The 23,496-nt window shown below is 31.8% G+C and overlaps 1 protein-coding gene across 11 annotated transcripts in view; it reads left to right on the top strand.

The window, feature by feature from the left end:
- Positions 1 to 22,821, top strand: part of heph (polypyrimidine tract-binding protein 1 heph) — an 862,450-nt gene extending 839,629 nt beyond the window's left edge. For 10 of the 11 annotated variants that reach the window (XM_074175763.1, XM_074175762.1, XM_074175761.1 and 7 more), the window contains 8 exons: positions 11,527 to 11,709; positions 12,526 to 12,577; positions 13,965 to 14,261; positions 14,998 to 15,212; positions 16,883 to 16,916; positions 20,002 to 20,094; positions 20,224 to 20,518; positions 21,143 to 22,821. In XM_074175763.1, coding sequence (XP_074031864.1) covers positions 11,527 to 11,709; positions 12,526 to 12,577; positions 13,965 to 14,261; positions 14,998 to 15,212; positions 16,883 to 16,916; positions 20,002 to 20,094; positions 20,224 to 20,518; positions 21,143 to 21,275 — 1,302 coding nt within the window. In that variant the 3' untranslated portion in view covers positions 21,276 to 22,821. The remainder of the gene's footprint in view (positions 1 to 11,526; positions 11,710 to 12,525; positions 12,578 to 13,964; positions 14,262 to 14,997; positions 15,213 to 16,882; positions 16,917 to 20,001; positions 20,095 to 20,223; positions 20,519 to 21,142) is intronic. The other variant, XM_074175756.1, reaches the window with a different exon arrangement.
- Positions 22,822 to 23,496: the final 675 nt, after the last annotated feature.

The following is a 23,496-nucleotide window of genomic DNA, read 5'->3' as shown; positions in this document are numbered from 1 at the left end:
GAATGTTTCTAAATAACTCTGCTTCGTAATATCCTTCTGAATCCACAAAAATAATAGCACTTTAAATCAAAGTTATCGTTAACATTTTCCTTTTTTCAAGAATAATATTTGAATAATGCAAGCTTTGTGAATTTGTAGAACTTGTAATATTGTCGTTAGAAATCTAACAGGGATTTTGAGTCTGTTTTCTTCGAGACATACTGTATAATAAAAATGTTTTTTTGGATATCTCAATAATTTAAATCGATTATCCATATATACAATTCATACAATTCACTTCCATACAAAACTGTACTTTAAATAACTTTCATTATATTAATACCACGTTTTCTCTTATTTATACTGTTTCAATCTTGGGATACTGTTCGTTAACGAGTTTATAGAGGTCGAAACGTCGAAAACGTAATGAAAGTTGTTTCAACTCAGCCTAATTCAACTCAATTGTTTTTTTATGAAAATGTATTTACGAATTGTGACCGAATTTCATTTCATCGTGAGATTTTTCACCGCAACAAGTGTTTCACTTTACAATAACTTCCTCAGGCGTATCTAATATTAGCTACCAATGGGTAGATATCGTGATATAAGTCATTCGAATGAATAATCTGTGGATTCCAACCCTTGAGTGATTCAACGAAGAATCAAGAAACTGATCTATACAAAAAGTAATCGATCGACTCTGAGACAAACAATGTTTTCATCACATGTAATAAATTTCATAGCAAGAAAAATGTAACAAACTCCCAACTCATGAATACGAAAAATAATCGTTAACTGTTCCATTCATGACAAAACTACCAAACAACAAACTTTTTCCAGCTAATGAAAAATTCTATAACGATACCCCAGAAGAATTAAAACTCACAACAAACAAAATTAGCGCTTGAAGCAGCGCTTGAAGCAGTATTCAAGAAAATTCAAGGCATTCAATACATTTTGTATTCTCTGTTAAATGCCTCGGGAATTTTTAATGATGAATTCGATGAATTATTTGTGAATATCTGTACGGCTATTTGAGAACATTTATTTTATGCATAAATTGTGTTCCTGCACATTATGATTTCAACCCCATAAATGCATTGACGCTACTGTTAATATTTTATCATCATCGTTTCGTAATTTCAAATATCTTTCATTCGATATTCTATTTAACATTTTAAATATTTTTTTTTACATTTAATTCAGTACCTATTTGATCGAAAGAGTTGGATCACTTATCGAGGGGATCCTTTAGAGTTTATTCAAAACTCTACTGAGGATAATTTGTAATTAGAGTTTCGAACTGAATATGTGAGCAAAATTGTTATTCTCATCATCATTATTAATGTATTGGATACAACAGAATGATACTTGATCTGCGATTGTCACTGAACAGTTTACAAAACCACACCATCTGTATTCCTATACAATAGCTTCCTCATGTGAATCTAATATTATCTATCAATCGATAGGTATAGCTAAGGAGTGCTAAGCTATTTGATTTGTTGAAGTTGGGATTACCAGCTCTTGAAATATGTGATAGAATTAGCGATAGTTGATGTGACATTGTGAGATTGCCACTAAACACTTTACAAAACCATACCACCTGTACTACTATGCAATAGCTTCCTCAGGCGTATCTAATGGTATCTATCAATTGATAGATATAGATAACTAAGAGGTACTTCCATTTGAATTGTTAACGTTGAGGTTGCCACCCCTTAAGATAAGTGATGAAATTTAACGATACTTGATGTGAAATTGTCACTAAACAGTTTACGAAACCACACCGCTCGTATCACTATACAATAGCTTCCTCGGGCGTATCTAATATCAATAGGTAGATATAAATACCTAAGGGACACTTCCATTCAAATTATCAACTTTATCGTCTCCACCCCTTAAGATATGTGATGAAATTGAATGATATTTGATGTGAGAATGCAAGATTGTCACTAAACAGTTTACAAAACCATAACACCTGTGCCTGTATACAATAGCTTCCTCGAGCGTATCTAATGTCATCTATCAATCGATAGATATAGATAACTTAGGGGCACTTCCATTTGAATTATTAACGTTACAATAGCTTCTTCAGACGTGTTTAATGCAGTATTCTTCTGAACAATATAGTTGTTCTACTATCTTTACAATATTCAGTTTCATTTTAAGAAGAGAAAATTCCAATAGTTATCCAAAGTTTCATGAATGTCATGGACGTTTTTACGTTGTATCATCTTTGAATCGACACAAAACGTCTACCGGTCGTCATAACTTCACCGTAATGTTTGCCAGCAAAGTTCAAATAACTTGCAAAAATCATAAACTCAAGAGTTTATGATTTTTGCATTGTTCCCTCGTTTTCTAAAATTATCTTTATTGGTTCATTAAATGCGAAACTCTGTAACGAAAGGCGTATTAAATTTGTTCTGAAATAGTTGTGACCCAGAAATAAGTTTAGTGTATTTCTAATTGATGAGGTTTTTGGTTTTCGAGTTATTTGTAGTTCGGCTATGAAATTCGATAGGTTCATGTCAATTATTGTTGGACTCTTCTGAATAAATAGTACGAAAATTAATCTTCCTGGAAAGAGAAAACACAATTGCCACTTTTGATCCCGAATAAATGAAAATAAATACTCGAATAAATTCAAGAAAAGAGTTAACATTTAGTACTTATTATGTGTTGATTATTATGTGAAGTAATTTCGCTGATTACTCTAGTGTGAAAAAAGTACTGAAAAATATTAAACGTTTAATATTATTTGTAGTTACTATATTTATACTTACTTTTCGTAATGCGATTCCGATAGGAGTTTCAAATACGGTTGCAAGTTGTAAAAGATTTTTATCTCGGGGGCGATCATTAGTAAAATATCAAATTTATATTCGCTTGTACTATAACTCTCACAAGAAAATGAGTTTATAAATGAAGAGAATATTGATAATTTGAAACTCCATAATTGATTTTTGAAGATCTGCAGATTGATTTCTATCTAGATGAAAACGTAATTCAATTAATGTTGAAATCCCAAATAAACAACTTACATTTCCAGAAAACGAAATTTTCTGATTAACATTTTTGAAAATTTTTATGTTCCTGGCAGTTAAAAAAGATTTTATCGATATTTTTTTTCTGAATTGTTTACGAAGAAATTCATAATCGCAAACCAACAAAAACATTCATCTAAATCTTTTTTTGTTTTATTATTGAGATAATCGAAGAGAATAGTCAAATATATGATTCATATTATCCATAAAATTGATAAATCAATTTTTTCGAAAATATATCAGAATTTGTTCTATGTGCAGTTATAAAATCCAAAAAATGTCTTTCAAATATTTTTTTTTTATATACTGTTACACTTATGACTTCTATTATTTTCAGCAGGAACGCTTACCAATTCCTCCTTCTTAAAAATTTCTGAAACTGAAACAACTGTCAATTGAGTCAGGTTTAAAGATACCTCTGCGAAACATTATTATAATATTTTTAGATTATCCACTTTTTTGCTGATCTCTGAGTGTCCCCGTATATTCTGGCCCAAGAGTTCGGCAGGCCGTGTTAAATTTTTAATTAACGGTATCCCGCTTAATGAATTTTTTATTCAAAAAATGCGCTTCTGCCGCTTAAAGGATTCAAATTGAGAGCACATATATTCTTTAATGAGATTTCCTAAATTGAAATCTGAAAATTGGAATGTATTTAATTTCAGGCAAAGTTTCGTTAATTACGGAAACAGCATTGAAAGGATTTTTCTGGATTGAGCAAGGCGAACTCCTCTCTCAATTCGATATTTAATCATTTACTCGAACCTTAATTGAGTACATATTGTTCGCAGATTAAAAATTTCGAGCGGGGTTGTAGTATTGACATACCTGAGAATACCGATTTTAATTACGGCATGAGATTTGCTACATCCGAAACTGATGTACGGCATTAAACGTGGACCACCGCATTCAGGTTATTGTAATTTTTGGGTATCATTGTTTGGTTAAACTGATGAAAATATAATTCCTGCGTATAAAAAAACGAACAGTGAATAATGGCAAAAATCTGGATTTTGGTTAAGGGTAAACACCATTTTTCGTTTACTTCGTATTGTACACAGATACATTTCGGAACACAATTTTTATTAATCATTCAATATCAATTTCGAAGCAATAGCTTGTACTTTTCCCTATTTCATAATAATAATAATAATCTTGAATCTAAAGATCGTGCCGGCTTGCCGCACTAAAGCCGCGTTTACACGTTGCCAGTTGAGGAGACAGTTGTCGGGGCCAGTTGCGTGAATGTCTGAGGCCAGTCCAATTGAATGAGAACTTGTTCCCACGACGATACTATTGCCACGGCAGTTGGTGACGAAAAATGGCAGAGTCCTCATCATCTCTTGTGTCTCGTGATGAATTGATGTGTGAGGATCTTTGTCGAGAATGTAACGCTGAGGCTTGCGAAGTTCTCGAAGAAGAGTCAATAAGAAGAGGGAATGGTCAAGGAAATGGTTATTGAAAAGTGACAGTCACGAAGCTTCATCGCAATTGATAAAAGGGTTACGAATGGAGGATCCACTGGAATATAAAACTTGTTTCAGGATAAGTCCAGAGAGTTTTGACGAACTATTGCAGCTTGTTGACACAATAATAAGGAAAGCACTGCCTCACAGATGTAGACGTCTCGACTGACAAAGGCAAACTGGCCCAAAACGAGATAGCCAGTGCCCTACCATGTTCACAAGGTGCCAACTGTCAAAACAGCTGCCGCAAGGGGGCGTGACTGCGCCCAGTCAGTTGTCCTCTGTCTACTCTGGAGACAGTCGAATTTCAGCAACTGGCAGGGCAGTTGGCACGCCAATTGGCCAGACGTGTTCACACGTAGCCTATAATTTTATATCAGCTGTCCTCTGTCAGTTGTCTCCTCAATTGGCATCGTGTAAACACGGCTTAAAACAGAAATCTGTTATTCTTGGAAAAATTCGTCTGTTTAAGGCACATGATTCTCGGTCCCAATGATCACTGACCACACGGTGTGGTGAATGATCATTTATATTTTTTAGGTATAAAAATTTATATTTTTTTATTATTTGCTGTTTTTGGGTTTATTAGCCGAGATTTGCAGGGCCTGACGTATAACGATTTATACTATGTAATGGATGTCGGATGTCCGCTTGTTTCCGTAACTTCTCGATCCTACTCTACTTGAACAATTGGAAAAATTTCTGTGTTCTTAAGGTTAGCTAACCATGTTTTATTGATATTCAAACCTCCATAATGTTTAAAACTCAGAAAAAAGCACAATGGAATAAATAATAGGAATAAATGAGAATAACAACAAGCACTTTCCCCAATCGCCAGAAATGCAATACTTTTCTCGACGCGCGTTTCACCAAGTTTATCTTCACCTTCATAAGGTGGAGGGTTTTTTCATCTCATCCTCAGAGAAGGTCCAAATATCTGTAAGAAGGAAAATACATTTTTTTGTTGTAGTTACGTTCTTCATTTCTTTCTTTAGAAGTTTTCTTTTTGTTTCTATTTATGGAGAAGTAGAAAGCCAAAAAGTAATGTCATGACAAAAATAAGTAATGTATTGTTGTTTTTCAAAACGGTACTGATGAGGTTATAAGACAAGTATATTTGTTTCGAAACTTCGAAATACACCATAGATTATGATAGTATTCTACGCGAGTGAAATTTTATAACAATACTCTTTCATATATTACATTGTGTAACATTCTATTTTACTTCCATAACGAATGTTCGAAGTACAAACTGAATGGAAAAAGGTAATTTTCCCTTAAATTAATATTTTTATGAAAGTAGTTATTTCGAAACGATACATTCTTTCGCACAATTCAGTATTCATGTAAAAGCAGTCGATTCGAAAGTTGATTTTTTCTTCCAGTTTGTATCAGAAAAAAACTTCTATGCATGATTTTAAGGTTTTTTTTTTCAATCGTTTTCTCTTTTTTTTTTCGAAAGTTTTTCACATGTCTTGTTTTATGATGGATAAATAGAAAATCAAAATGCTTTTTTCCCAAAGTCACTACTGAAAATATCCGCTTTTTCTTTATATTTATAATGTTTTTTCGTTCGCAACAAATTAGTGCTCCAAAGTTCCGTGAAGACAAGTCACTCAAACGGACATTTTCTCTTCTCTTATTTCGAAAACATATAAAACAGCGATGAATCACCGTGGAGGAATTAAACGAACTGCAAAGGAATCATCGAGAGGGAGCCAGATACGACGATGAGTCATTTCTATTGCTCTGTATATTTCGGGCATTTATAGAAGATTTTTATTGTAACAATTACAATCATTGAAATATAAATGTAATTGAATATAGTTGTTTATATTGAATAATATTTAATCCTGTGTCACTCAGAGAGTAAGCGATAACGAACGAATCATTTATTCGGTGGCGCCTACTTTCTCAGTTCTCAAATAGCAATCATTTCTTCAGAATCTTATTCTCACTTCTATATTTTATTAGACTTCTTTTAGTTTGAGAAATGATTGGATATTTTATTTCATCCAATTTCGTTTGCACATTTGTCTTTTGCAAACAATATGCTACCCGCCGCTGGTTTGAATATACTCGTATCATCAAAGCGTTAACTTTACCTTATCCTACGGTTGTTATTCAATAACTCCACGAACAGTAATAAACAGCATATTCATGTGTTCCATTAGTTCATTAGTAAAAAGATATGTTTGTAATATATATATAGGGCATTATTATGCTTAATGGATTTAGCTTCTAGCGAATAAACTGAAACGGTATATGTTCAGTCATCACAAATAGCCTGTTTAATCAAATTTTATCCATTCTCTGATGAATCATAAAATTGGGATGATTTTAAAAAAATACTCCGTAGATTAGATGTTTCTATTTTACTGGCATTTGAATTCAGAAACGTCGATGTATATATTGGCGAAGGTGTAAGGAACTTGGATTTGCAAAAATGGCGAAGGTGTTAGTTAATGTAAGCGGTCCAATACTGAAATCTTCAAAATTTCTAATATATAACTAAGTTAGGCGAAAGCAAAACTTATGAAAAAACAATCACGACATGATCCTTAGAATTATCCAATATACAGGATGTAACATAAGTACGTTGAAATATTCAAGTGACGTATTTCTAAGACAATTTTTAGAAAAAAATTTATATAAACTTTTGTCCGGAAATGCGTCGTTTCGGAGATACGAGGTGTTGAAATTGAATATTTTTGTTCGTTTTTAAAGATAACTTTAGCAAAAGTTGAAATTATGAAATTTGGTAGCCGGGGATTTTGACGTGGGAAATCATAATTTCCTATCAATTTTCATGTAACATGTAGAGGGCGCTGCGTACTCTGCCATTATTTATTTCAAATTGCCCTAACTATTTTGACAGTAAACTTTAGGTACTTTTCATGAAAAAAACGTAATTCCCACACCTTTTCCAAGTATTAAAGGTACACTTTCTCAACAATGCTGGAGGTAATCGTTTTAGAGATGTTTTTTCGGAAATCATGTTTGTACTTAATACTTTGACCTTACCTACATTGACTTTCGTTGGTTTTCGCTCGTCATGGAAACATTCGAATAACTTTTTGGTTCTTACCGTCACAATCACTTTTTCCTCTATTTGATACGGGTTTTTTAGGGTGTCCGTCAAAAAGGAATCTAATATTCACACAGGCCACATGGATTACTTTTGGTTCATATTCTGGAATTATTAGAAGGTATAAAGATACCCATCAGTTAATAAAACAGCAGCAATTGCAATCTAAAAGTACGAGCAAAAAGACACATAAAAAATCAATATTTTTTTCGTTTTCTTGCCTACTGAGAGTACGATAAAATTTGTTGTTGTATTTTTGTTTATTATGAAATTCTCTACAAAAATATCTTTGTACGTACTCTCGAAATCGGAAATAGAAACACCTATGACGAAGTTAGTCATGCGTACTAAAAAGAAATTAGATATGACAGCCCTCAAAGCCGGAAAAAGATATGTATATAATTTTCATAAATAATATGTAATGAATATATTGCGCTCGTAAAGGTAGGAAAAATGTATATTTGCAATGTTATTGAAAATGATATCACTATCAGGGTGTGAGAATATCAGTATGAAAATATTATATTTTCAACACGCTAACATTTCCAACAGTATCCGAAAAAATATTGTACCTATTATTCACGTGAGTTTCCAATAATTCCCAGTTGTATACACTTACTGTTGATTTTGAAATCACATAACAGATTTTAAACAAGGGAGATTCTAAATCAATATACGAGTATGTTGAAATTTCATATAGAACGCACGTGATCCCTGCAAAACATCTTACAGTCTCTTCACATATTGATGAAATAAACCAAAAACAAAATTGATACGACCTCATTTGGAAACTTAATTAAATATTTATTATAAAGAAACGGAAAAAATACTATAGGAATAAACTCACACTCAAATGTTAATAAAAATATACACTAAAACACCAAAAACTTACATTATACTGCCACCCAGCAGGGTTGAAGATAAGGAGATGTGCTGCATTGGTGATGATCAATTGATACTCAAATGAATCTGTTTGAAATCTGTTTAAAATCTGTTTAAAATCTGTTTTTTCCGTTAATCAGCTGAATACTGTCTGTTCATGATGTTGACCTCCTTTAATATTTATGAAGATTTATACGCTGACATTGCAACTTTGATCCAGTCACTGTACTAAGGTAAAATGCTCAGCATGCAATCTATGCAAAGTTTGCATATTTGGCGTTTTATACTCTATGTCCTGTGATCGGATCAATTTCGATGTCTATGAACTTGGAATATTAAAAGATGGAATTCTGAATACTGGGTGTTTTTGTTTTAGAATATTGAAGTTGAGGTTGGAACATCTTTCAATTCATGTATTCACTTAAATGAATTTGAATTATTTCATGATTATTTTTCATATTTGACAATACAAAATGTATGTGTTTTGAATAAATTTCGACTTCTGGATTTGTTGTTCAACAGCTCGTTAATGAAAAAACAGAAATAAACTTTTTTTTATCCAAGTCTGAAACGAATGACGAATCAGCTGGATTTATCATTCGTGGGTATTGTTGTGAAAAGGTCCGAGACTTTCTTTATAGCCCTTTGTTGGATTTTCGTAGATGAACGGTAGACATTCTCTGGCAACCTTAAAAGAAGCCTCGAATTCAATTTAGGGAACCACTCGTTAATGGAATTTAGTTTATTCGTTTGTATTTTTTTATCGCTACCTGAAACATTCCTGAAAGGTCTGCCGTTTGATTCTCATTAAACGAGTTACTCTTGATGAAAGGATTTTTTTAGAGTTGAAACGTTATATGACTTCAATAATGTGCTAATGAAATGGGATATTTTATTCACTTATACTCGGCATCATCCTACTAATTACCAGATACCAGAGAGAGTAGTTTTGTCTTTCACGTGTGTTCGCTACTGGATATAGAATATCAATCGCATTGAGTGCATTTTAATGAACTTAGTTCATTGACGTTGGACGGCCGACGATTCTGCGATATCTGAATCAATCCGTATATCGTAATGTTTTTCTACCACCTCAACTAAGGTATAAAATTACCTTGAATTACTATAGGCACAATGAGTAATTGGTTCCTGAGTAGAAACACCTGATTTTATCGAGTATCGAGAGGGATGTCAAATGAAAGAGGGGAAAATTTTGAATCTATTAGTATCGTTCAATTCCAAAACATATCACGCCAAAGATGCATGATGTTTCGTCTACTACTGTGGTAGACATTATCAAAGGCGATAAGATAACGATCGAAGTGCTCGAGTTGTTCCCAACGTAGAAACATATATAAGAGAATATATTCACAAATCTGTAATCTGACTACCAAATTGAAGGAAAAATACAAGAATCTGTATAACTTGACTAGAGATAAATTAGGTACTGATTGTGTCCTCATTTTATTGACTATGATGTGTCCTTTTGATACGCTTAATATCCCAGTTTATTTAGTTCTATTATAGATTTCTGGCATTTTCACTTTAATGACTTCTTCATGAAATGAATATCATATAAAATATAATATAAATTATTTGTCACATTACATGCCACCACCGCACCGATTTAACATAGTTTTCAGATGGTTCGGAATTTGTATCTTTCTTTAAATTGAACGAGTATATTTTTAGGAGGGAGTAATTTTTGGAAAAGAAGTTTTGCCTTTCTACTTTCCCATCTTGATACTGAAAATTTGGGAATCTTCCAAAGAAAGGAAGGAAGCAATCAATTTCAAATAAATTTACTCTAAACAAAAATGTGTAGATCATTCAAAGAAGTAACTTTTAGATTCAGACACAAACTGGAAGAAAAAGCCTTTTCGAAATAGCTATTTTGCTATTTTCATATAAAAATTGAATTACACGAAGAAAAATACTTTAGAAAGAAATACTTTTAGATGAACGCTGAATTATATCAAAAACACTTTTCTCTATTTCGTTTGTATTCCAAACATTCGAAATGGAATCGAATTAGATATAATTCACAGGATTCCTACACAATATAATTAATGTAAGAAGTAAAATTTCACTCAATTCACGAATTCACGAAGAAAAGTGTTTTTCGTATAATTCAGCGTTCACATAAAGGTTTTGTGCTAGGGGTTTTTCTTCCAGTGTGTGTCTGAAAGTTACTTCTTTGAATTATCTACACATCTTTGTATAAAGTACCTAAATGTTTTTGAAATTGATTGATTCCTTCCTTTCTTTGGAACATTCCCACATTTTTCGCATATTTCATTTGGGAGGAAGGAGGTATTTCTTGCTTCCTCAGCATTATGGTGCGTTGACATTACAGAAAAAGTTATCGTAGTATAATATGGCCGATATCATGATAATATCATCTTACATGAGTTTACTGTAAATCTCAAAGATGACGTTTACAAAGGTAGACACAAGCTCAATTGTTAGTTTGAAATGATGAACAAAAAATCCAATTTCAAATCTGCAAATTCAATTTCAGTTGATCGTATTATTGTTCATTATGAAAATGTTCGCACAGTATTGTGCATTTTCAAGCAGGGGAGTACCGAAGAGAGGGCTATCAGGCTCAAGTCTCCTCGAGAATTGAAAAATTCAGGTGGGTTCGTGATTTTTTTTTATTTTCAACATATTTATGGGAGTCGTATAGTTCAGTAGCAATAGAAACTTAGAAACATTTAACATCATCGACTATTCTCATTAATGTTCAAAACCTCCGAAACAAAATCATGTATTCATAGAAAGAAGAGGTGTAAAATCAGAGGATTTTGCTGGCTAATCAGTCGGAGTACCTACTATTGCATTTTTTTGCATATCGCTGAAACACTCTGGCAATTTTTGGGCCAGACCACCAACTGTCTTTGCCTCTTTGCACGCTGTATGTGACTTTGTTTCGTACCTCGTTCGGTTCGGATACGAACAAGACTTTACTTTTCCCTCAAACGTTTCGGTTGATTTTCCGCTTGCAAACCTTCGCTTGCTTCATATCTTCCAAAATTGAACTAATCTTCATTACTTCCAGAATGCGTCTGCACAGGCGGCCTTGCAAGCAGCACAGGCGATCACAAACAATTCCGGTACACCAGCGGTCAATTCAGTAACTCCAGTCACTAACGGGCAGGACATACAAGGTGGACCCAACACAGTTCTCAGAGTAATCATCGAACATATGATATACCCCATCAGTTTAGATATTTTACATTTGGTAAGTGAGGATTTGTTAGCAGTTTTGCAAATATGTATTTGTATCGTAATTAATTTACAAGCTTTGACGTTTCAACAATTGCTGCTACCTCTTGATTGAATTGAATAGGGTATATTTTTAGTTAAAAAATCATACCTCTCTATTTTTATACAAAAATTATAGGAACCTTCCGAAGGAAGGAAAACCAATTAAGTTCAAAATAAACTGTCTACAAGTTGTGTAGATTAAACTGGACTAATCTTCCTCTTGAAGATGATGAAGATGATCACTTGGTGATCGAAACACATGTCGAGGTGTTGAAATAACGGTTTGGCGTTGGGATAAAACTCCGGTAATATTCATCATCTATATAATGTTACTCTTTTTTGTAAATTGATCAAATTTAGACATATCTCAATCTCATTTCGCCATTCTAAGAATTTTTTATCTTTCTTTTTGAATGAAATAATAAAAATAATATGTTAATGAGAAGTGTTTACCTATCAGTTAAATATTTTCGCGATTATCAACATACAGTGAGCCAAAACCGAACCTTGTGGAACACATTTCTATAATTATCGATTGCTATATACTGTTTTCGATTTTGAAAATAAGTTTTTGATACCATTCATATCAGTGACTACATTCTTCTGAGTGGTATATCTAGTGAAATTTTATGATTTAGTAACCGTATCAAATGCTGTTTTGAATCTAAAAATATTACAATTCCTTAGTTATTTATATCTTAACTTCTTAATAAATAATTATTGATAGTATTTTCATAATTTGTCTATTATTATTCTGAATTCCTATTTGTTAATTTATACTTTTTTGCAGATATTCCAGCGTTTTGGAAAAGTACTGAAGATTGTTACTTTCACAAAAAATAGTAAGTATTTTCAATTCAGCATAATCATCATAAAATAAATTGGCTTGGTAATACAATTCAGTTATATATCGGGTGTACTAAAATTAGCGAAACAAGGGAAAACTTTCAAGGAATGCATTTTAGAAAAAGGTGGTTCAGAAAAAAATTCAAGGATTTTTATGGCTATTTAATGTGCTACCAGATTTAACCTTGACAACTACCTCAATGGTCCAAATAATTTTTAAACGGCAACCCATATTTTTCATCCCGGATTTGATGTGAATGAAAATTTCATGTCCTATTATTGCCTTGACTTTGCCCCTAAAAGTCATCGAGTTATTGATATCAAGGTCAGAACTATAACATTATTCTCGACACATGTTTTATTTAGATTATCTCCTGATGTTGGCAATTTGATTGGTCAATTGCGCGTCGAGAAGAATGTTGCAGTTCTGTTATTTGGAATAAATGTTTGTTAGAATTTTTCATATTCATATTGAACTTGAAAATTTAATAAAGATTTTATTACTCATTAGAGACGAAAATTGTTACCGTAACAGTTTTTATAACAAGAAAATTATGTGAAGGAATTGTGACCGATGCTAGTAAATAAAGTGTTAAGAACAAAATATACTAAATGAACAAATAATTATTACGATATTAAGTTGTATTTTTGAATAGACCCATCACATTTCAAATATTTTCATTTTGCAATTTGAATCTAAATTGGAGGATGAGCAGGTATTATCATTACATCGTTATCACTAACGCAAATAATAAGATTTGTGATGTTCCTCAGGTTATTCTTGACCATCTTCTTTTTCTATCACCTTTCATTTCATCTTACTCTAATATATAGATCAGAAATAAGATGGTCAAGAATAACCTGAATATTTCTAGATTATAGATTTTTCTTGAAGAATGCACAAAGAAGGTGGTCAAGAATAACTTGAAGAAACACCCAATCCGTTTTTTTCGTAATTGTGATAACAATGTAACAATCGGTGAATCGGTGTATGAAACTCCAAAATGTTTGATAACTCAAACATTTTGGAGTTTCATACAACATCAGTCATCCTATGGATATCCAATCAAATTCCAATTCAGGTCAGGAATATTGTTGTTGATCCCTTAGAGGACTTGGAATGAATATCCTTCAGTGGATATCCTAAGGACATGCATTAGATATCCACAATATGTATGACATCTATGGGCCTAGCCTATAAGTTGATATACTCCGAACGTCCATAAGATATATTTTGGACATAATTTGAACGTCCATTAGATATCCACTGTATGTCCGTATCGTATTGTATTGGCGAATATAATTGATTTTGTATCTCAATTTTTTTTATATGTTACCATATACAAACCGCCAACCAAACAAATGTTAACTGTTATTTTTCAGGTTCATTCCAAGCTTTGGTGCAGTACCCTGACAACCAATCAGCGCAGGCAGCTAAACAGGCCCTAGATGGCCAAAATATTTACAACAGTTGTTGCACTCTTCGCATCGACTACTCCAAGATGACGTCTCTAAACGTCAAATACAACAACGACAAGTCAAGAGACTACACGAATCCCAACTTACCAACAGGAGATGGCAATGAACAACTGGCGCTAACTGGCGGTCTTGCTGGTGGTTTGGGGGCCGATATTTTGTTGTTGGCCACTCAGCCAAGGCTTGCAAGGGAAAGATTGGCAGGTGAGGTTCTTTCCTAAACTTGTTCACGGAAAAGCATGTCACAATTCGAGAATGTATATTTATGATTATGATGATAAATATTTTATGATTTAATGTTCAAACTCGTTTACTTTTCAACAGTATATTATGCTACAATTACTGTTACGATTAATGTCAACAGTATATAATATAAATTGATTTGAAATCCCTGGAAGAATCTGTAAAAATTAAAAAAGATTAACCGAAAAATAACAATTTCATTAAACAAAAAACTGAAATTACAAAGAATTAACATACAAGCAACAACCAAAAAAATTAAAAAATTTAAATATTTAATACAAGCTGAAAATTAAAAAATATTATTAACAAGAAATGAAAAATAGAAATTAAAAAGATTCCAAACCAAGTTACGTCACGACGTTTCGATTGTTAGTATCCACAATCGTCTTCGGGTGATAACTGGACTTATTCCTCCGAGATCTGACTATTTATAGGTCATTCGAGTGCTTTCACCTATCCCCTCTTTAGCAGTAAACCAAAAAAAATCAATTTGACCTGAGGGTTCAAGATATCTCTTTGGAAAATGTGGAAGAATGCAGAACTTGTTTACACATTTTTCTCGTTGTCATCAGGTTGACCCACTAGTAAGATATTTGAATGACGTGTCTTCAAAATTCAATAGATAATAGACGAGAACAATCTTCAACATTTGAATTTTGTGATGAGCATTTAGGTAAATATTTAAATTTCTTTACAGATTCAATTCTCTCAGGTACTCCAGGTGTCCTCAGCAATCCATTTATGCACGGTCTTGCGTCACCACTCGCAGCCCCATATGGAGGTGGGGTAGCCGGTGGCATACCCGGTTTGGCGAACTTTGCTCTCGGCCAGACCGCTCCTGGATTACGAGGATTGGCGACTCCTGGACTTGCAATGGCAACCGTCCTGCTTGTGAGCAATCTCAATGAAGAGGTTGGTATAAATATGAAGAATAATAATAGAATTTAATGGGGGTTTTTGACGTTTTTTACATTACTCTGTAGCAGAAAGAATATTTTTTATTGATATTCAATTCAACGAATCATTTGGCTTGGATCTTCATACCCAAGCTACCCTTTTGATAAAACCTTATGGTTTATTTCCTTCAATTACAAATTTTGTTTATTAGAACGATTTTTTATAAGTACTGAAGCATAGTTATGCAGGATTTTTTATTTCTAAGCTACTGTTTGGCTGGTTAGTCCCTTGCGTGGTTTTCTTTATAGTAATTATTGAATTTATCTCTTTGTGATCATAACTTTCTCAATCTCACTATGGTATGTTCCATTGAAGAAAAGTATATTCTAAAAGTTTCATTCAAATAACCTAGTTTTACTTCATCATATTATTGACCTTCATTCTCAATGGATTGATAATGTTTCTTAAGAAAGAATGCATTGGAGTGAGACTTTCCCAGGTTTACTCATTGTTCCCATAGAATTTGCTATCGCTAATTTTTTTTATCATATTATTTGAGTGTTCAGGAGCAACTTTTTAGTGGCAATTGCCTTTTTATTTAACAACAAATAACAATATGATTCTATGTACGATCATTCATTGACATAGCAATAAAAAAAATCGTTTCAATAAATTAAACAGAAATGTTATAAATTGTTTTCTTTAAGGAAAGCACCAAATGAATTATTTTAAGAATGATTCAAAAACAAATGAAACTTATCAAATATATTCCCTGAGTAGAAATTCCGATATTTTTCTAACAGTCTTGGTTATTGTTGAATATAATTTTTTATCATTCATAATGGCCAAGTGATTTCTTGGAAATTTAATATTTTTAGAAATTTCAAGGAAACAACATGAGAGTGAAAGTTACTTGTTCAATTTTGAAGATATTAGTTGAGTTGTTGTATTCTGTATTTCAATGTATAATCTAGAAAGTAAATGAGATTTGAGGTATATTAGATACTTTTTTATTCCAATTGATCTAATATTTTTTCCATTGATATTGAAAACTTCAATTATTTCATTTTTTGAGCCTGAATTTATATATTACTGAAAACTATTACAAGTAAAAGTTGTCTGTACCATTCCTTCTGTTTTAGTAGTTTGTATTAGACTCGATTCCTTCTAGAGTACTATAGATGAATTTTAGAATAGAAAATAGCAGCCATAATTTTTGAATTTTGTACAGTTTAATTTTTTTTTTCAAATTTTCACTTGATATCTGAATGAAGTGAACTAATTGTATATGTTATTAAACTGGTTATAATTTTTTAGTAGATTTATGTATATAGCATTAATCATCTAATCATAAAATATCTTCCATGCTCCTATTAACTTTAAAATTTCTCTAATATTTCAATTGATTAATATATCTATCTGATGAGACATGCTATATATGTTTATAAGGCTTTTTTGAATTATTTTCATAAATTACACATAATTTTACAATAACATCACACGGAGTGGCCTTATGAACTTTTTTATTGAGAAATGCATTGGTACTATTTTTAACAGTGTATACATTTTTTATTATACAAAGTCTAATGCTGTTTTTCTTTTTTTACATCTGCTGCCCCTCCGGTGGCATATACGCTACCTCTTTGTGCCACGTTACATCCTACTGTCATCTTTCTCTATTGTAGATGGTCACGCCTGACGCTCTCTTTACACTATTCGGTATGTTTTCACACTCAATTATATCGTTAACGCTACTAGGTAGATTTATGTTATGAATATTTCTCATTTCTGAATACCTCTTTTACCATTCAAAATTATTTTCACCTCAACTACTTTTCATTGTGTGGTGTTTTCATCTGTCCTTTATTAAATGTCAACATAATGTCAACATAAGAAAGAGGTCAGAGATATAGTAGACACCTTACTTTTCAAATGGTATCCAAATTTAATAAATTTTAAATATATCTCCATTTCAAAATCAACTTATATTTCCTTGTTAAAATTTGATTGTACATTTTATAGTTGCCATGTCAATTTGGATGGTTTTGACAAGTTTTCACATAAATTACAAACAACTTTTTGAACAAAACTACAGCTACCGGACTGAGTCATGGCCGGTGGGAGAAATCATACATACATACATGACTCAGTCTGGCAGCTGTAATAGGTTACTCCAATCGAAAAAAATGTACAGAATACTTTTCATTCACCATGAGTGTGTCTGTGTAATGCAACATTCAATGTTTTCAATTTGTTTATTTTGAGATATCGATATTGAAATTATTGTTTAGACAAATGATTTTGTAAGACTGGAAAACAACAGTTGGATGTTTTCGATTTTTTTGTGGTTATCCTATAATAGATCTATTCAAAATTTATTATATTACCATACAATTAACAACAGATGTGTATATATTTTGATTTATATGACTGTGCTATTAGTTTGGATGCTATATTTTTGTTCAAAAATGCTCAGAACTCAATATTTACCAACTTCACTTGTTTTTTGATAAACTTTCTATTAGAGTTTCCATAGTATTTGTCTTAGTACAGTTTGAAACTAAATGTACACCAACTCTATATTTCTGAAAAATGCATGACAAAAAAATTTATTTTAAAAAATTGATATTTTCCTTCCTTATTCTTTTCTATACCTGATTTTACCACAGTTTTGGATCAAATCCTCACTTCATCTGTTACATCTGGTATTCTGTTCATTCGAATTGTTTATAAAAAATTTCAATGAAAATATATATCTACCTAGTACATTAATTTGAAGACTCTGTTCTTTTAGTCAAATAACAAGTAATATGTTTCTTCCCTATTGACTAATCATAATATTGATGCATATATATATATATATATATATATATATATATATATATATATATATATATATATATATATATATATATATATATATATATATATATATATATATATATATATATATATGTCTAGGAATATTTTTAAAAATGTCAATAATTTTTTTTAGATCGCTTTAGGAAAAAAAAAGTTGACGGGTGATTATTAAACGAATGTAACTTACAACAAAATTTATTAAATGGTCAAAAATACTGAGTGCGCATATAAGCAAAACTAAAAAAAAATATGGCTCTTTGGCACCCCGAAAAAAAATCATAATACAAAAAAAAATTGGAATCAGTACAAAGTATGGCCTCCACGCTAGTTTATTATGGCCATACATCTATCGTGCATCGACAAAATGAGATTTTCAATGTCTTGTTGAGGTACATTTGCCCATTCAGCGATTAAAAGCTCTCTCAATTGAAACGTGGTGTGAATGTTCCCCATATGCGGAGAAATTCTTCGTTGAAGCATGTCCCACACATGCTCGATGGGATTCAGGTCCGGTGATGGCCTGGCCATGGCAATACATCAACTCCTTCGTTGGTGAGCCAGTCAGTCACTAGACGCGCGACATGTGGACGAGCATTATCGTGCATTATAGGTGGAAGTTTTCACCAACAGCACCAGCAAACGGACGGACGATAGGTAGAAGAATGGTGTCGAGGTACTGTCGAGCTGTGAGGGAGCGATTTGGAAAAACGAGATCGGTTCTGCCGCCGATCATGATTCAGCCCCATAGCATTACTGTACCACCTCTGTATGTGTGGACTTCCTGGACGTGTCTCAAACGTTCATTATTTCCAGGTCGTCTCCACAGTCTTACTCGACGAGAATCTGGATGAAATCCAAATCTGGATTCGTCTGTAAACAAAACTGTGGCCCAATCATTTGCATCCCAGTTTTGATGTTCTTGACACCACTCTAATCTTCTACCGCGATTGCCTCTCAACAAAGGTGGACATCTAAGTGGCCTTCTGTTGTGGAGATCTGCTTCATGCAGTCGATTTCTGACAATATCACGACCAATGGTTACCTGGTGCGTCTGCTGCAACACGTTAACCAACTCAGGTGCTGTGATTGTCGGTTGTCTTCTTGCGGTTAAGACCAAAAATCCAAAATTTTCCAGTTTAATTGCTGAGCAAGAACTGCATAGAATGTACAAACTCGACACTTTCAGATTATTCATTTTAGCCGAAAACCTACAGTTTGTTAAAAACTTGATAAAAGATTAGTTACCGTTTTTGCAGGCTTTGTTCAACCCATAGAAATCTACAGGGTGGTCGAGTGTACCAATTTAATCGAAATTAAACGACCTCATGCATTTATTTTTATGATAATTAGTATGTTATAAAAATATCCCTAGACTTTTAAGATGTGTATATATATATATATATATATATATATATATATATATATATATATATATATATATATATATATATATATATATATATATATATATATATATATATATATATATATATATAATGAAATATGTTCAAAAAATTATGCTATAATAACTCGATTCGAAGATAAAACAACAGAGTTATTCATCCAAATCCAATTTGCTTGTAATCATCGAAGATTGAGTTTAATGTTTCAATTTTCAAGTGAATTGGATCTCCCACTTTTTTCTCATTTTCATTTTTTTAGATCCAACTATCTTGATTTGTTTGTTGGAGCTTACCGCTTAGATTCGTCTAGACATTGTTTTAATTTTTGAAAAGTTATTTACTCTGTTTCTATGTTTTCGTAGAATCTATGAATTTCTATCTAATTGTTTTGCATGTTTTATGTTCCTCAAGTTTTAATTGATTTATTATTTTAATAAGTCTGTTTCATTGAACCTAAGTTTTCTCTTTTTTTATAATCATTTTGATGATCCCTACTGAAACTTTTCAAGTAGAGTAATTTTCTGATATTTCTTTCTTAGGAGTCTATGGCGACGTACAACGTGTGAAAATTCTCTACAACAAAAAGGATTCTGCTCTAGTTCAACTTGCTGAGCCTCATCAAGCACATCTAGGTGAGATTTTCTATGGAAATTTGCGTTTTATGTAGTTTTGTAAACTCTCACTCAAACTCGGAATTTATCGATTTTTTTTTCAAGTCACATTTTTCACTTTTTTTTATTTAGATAAAAAATTCATTTCAGCCATTACCCATATGGACAAATTGAAAGTTTTTGGAAAAAACATTCGGGTAATGTTGAGCAAGCACCAGTCTGTACAAATGCCCAAAGAGGGGCAACCCGATGCAGGGCTTACCAAAGATTATAGCCAGAGTCCTTTGCATAGGTTCAAGAAACCAGGATCCAAGAATTACCAAAACATCTACCCACCATCTTCTACGCTACATTTGAGCAACATTCCAGCCACGGTTAACGAAGAGGATATCAAAGAAGCTTTCACCAAAAATGGTTTCACAGTGAAAGCGTTCAAATTCTTTCCGTAAGTTGGTTTGATTACATAAAGGTATAGTCTTTAACTCTATCCCGGAGTGCTGAAATAACCTCTAAAGACTGAAGTGTATTTGAAGTTTATGAAGGTGTGCTAAATGAATAATTTATTTAATATTATTGGGTTTTATATCTATTATACTACTCATGTCATATACATTAAAATTATTGATTACTTTGACTATTGCATTACTCAAATAAATTTCACTTCATTGAAATTTCATCATCTTTATATTAAACCATATGGAGACACAAATCATATTTTTTATAGGATAAAGAAAATAACATTTGTCTAGTTTCTACCCTGATTTGTATTCGTTACAACAGGTTTTGGTTTGTTAAACTATTTTCAAGTAAACTCATGTGTGTTAACTTGAAAATGGTTTAATAAACCAAAACCGGTCATAACGAATAAAAATCTTAGTAGTAGTTTATGTATTCTTTTCTAATAATGTGTTAATATATTTATCCATTTTAAAAATATTTTTTCCTAAATACATTAGGGTTCATTATAGAAACCCTATTAAAAAATGTAACACAGTATGTTGTGTATCAAAAAAATATATATATAATTCATTCATAAGCATATAAGCAATGTATTCTTTACACTTTTCAGAAAAGACAAGAAAATGGCCCTAATCCAGCTGCCTAGTATGGACGAAGCAGTAGTAGCACTAATAAAGATGCACAACTACCAGTTATCAGAGTCAAACCATCTGAGAGTCTCCTTTTCGAAGTCTAATATATAATGAGTCGAATAAATCGAAAACAAAAGAACAGTATTCATTCCATTTTAAACAGTGTCAGAGACACAGTATCGACATGGTAGCTAAAATGAAGTTGTAACACAGCGCTTATTTATTGATTATCTATACATATATACATATATATATATATATATATATATATATATATATATATATATATATATATATATATATATATATATATATATATATATATATAGACTGTTGATTTGGCAGGATTAAGCTTTTTTTTGACAAACAGTATGATCTAGTATTGTATTTTTTTATGTAGGTTAGGTTAAGTTTGTTAAGTTAGTATTATATTTTTTTAGTCTTTGTATTCTTCTTTACTCATTCGATTAAGTATTCTTTTTTCATTCTACTTTTTATTTAACATTCTTTGTATTGCGTTTGATTTTTCAGTATTGAAAAGCTTTAATACTGTTAGAAAAAATTTAAGGTTATGTCAAGATGGATACGCGTTATTTTTTGTAAGTTTATAGAAATGTTTATCTCATGTTGTATAGAAAACATGTAAAACTTGGGGGGTGTTCTTGGAACTCCTCCCGCAGTAGTATTATATATACATATAAATTATATATGGCTAGTATTGTTAGTGATGTCGCGGAATTTTTAGGAGTAACTTTAGTTCTTAGCCAGTGACTAGAATAGGAATACCACAGGGTCTAGTTCTACCCTAGAAATATGAAGATCTTTCTCAACATGTATCACCAAAAAACGATTCATATTTTTTTCTAGCAGGCAAGCATGTTCCTCTCCCAAATCTCATATAGTGAATCTTCTTTTGTTTTAATAACTCGACTTGCTTGTCTGCAGGACTAACACAAGTGTCTTTGTGTGGAAATCGTCGTTTGACCTGAAATAAAGCAGACAAAGTGGTAATTGTTATCAGAAGAGGGCAAGACGATTTGCTTCCCATTGACTCTTTGTTGTGCATGATACAGGCTTCAAGTGCTCGTCATAAGATCGAAGTCACTACTGATAGAGCAGTTGAGGTTTGTTCTCTTCAATGTAAACTTATATACTTCTCTTGAATCTATATAACTATATACTTGACAATCATTGATCATACTTGCAAATACTGAATACAAACGCGTGATCTGAATTTATCCTTTCCTATAGGAAAATGAAATTGTGTAAATGCATTGCTGAAGTTGTGTGGAATTCAATAGAAATTTTATTCAATGGGGATGTTTCCTGAATGATCAAATTCAAATATGGATTTCACGTTGTTTCAGATTGCAGCAGCATTTTTTGCCAAATTTGAAGTCAATATCTACATAATCTTTGTGTATGTGTTGGAGAATATATTTTTTTAGCTTACGTAATTTTTTAAGTACACGCACAAGCTGGCTCGTGTAGTTATCGTAAATTTGGAACTTCATTTTCGAATGTTCCCTTTTGCTTCTTTCTTTTTTCATTAGCTTCTCAGGTTTATTTTTACTTGAAATTATTATAATTTTCCATGTATTATGATTATTCATTTATATTTGATTTGATGTTTAATTATTAAAATTCTTCTTTATTATTTTTTTGTTTTTTTTTATTTAGTTTTTTGAAGTTCTCCTGTGAAGTTTTTGTGAAACATGTCATATTTAATCTTTGAGTAGACCGGGCCTAATAATCGAGCTGAAGGGTAATTGAAAGAATAACTTATATTTAAAAATATTGAGTTAGCAAAACAATATTCTTTATATAAATATTGTAATATAAATATAGTGTAAATATGAGTTAGGGGAAAATATTGTCTTGGTAGAAGGCCAGTTTTCGTTCTCCTAGGCGTCGGTTAGCATAGACTTTAGCTTCTGACAATCATAGTAATTGATTGTATGAAAATTGAATATGTAATATAGATTGATAGCAACAAAGTGATCGATAATATTCGTGTAATAGTAATGGGAAAATAAAATAGAGCCAAAATTAGTTTGGAAACAAATATTACTCGACCCAAAAAAAATTTAGAATATTCTAGAATGACGGACTGTTTGGAAGACATTTGGTGTACTGAATCAGATTTCATCTTGAGAAATTCCGATCACATAAGGAGTTTGAGTTGCTCTGAACTGAAAGTACAAAAAATATATACTTGAGGATAGATAACTTTGTGATTTGAAGAAATCTGAAAGAAAAACTTTTGAATATTGATTTCACACTTACTCTTGCTGATAAAATAGAGTAACACAACAAAATAGAAATAGAACAA

This window comes from Leptinotarsa decemlineata, unplaced genomic scaffold, assembly GCF_025532065.1.
Source record: "Leptinotarsa decemlineata unplaced genomic scaffold, Ldec_3_MD MMD2_tig00001064_RagTag_RagTag, whole genome shotgun sequence".
Classification (NCBI taxonomy): Eukaryota; Metazoa; Arthropoda; class Insecta; order Coleoptera; family Chrysomelidae; genus Leptinotarsa; species Leptinotarsa decemlineata.
This window is presented reverse-complemented; position numbering and strand designations above follow the sequence as displayed.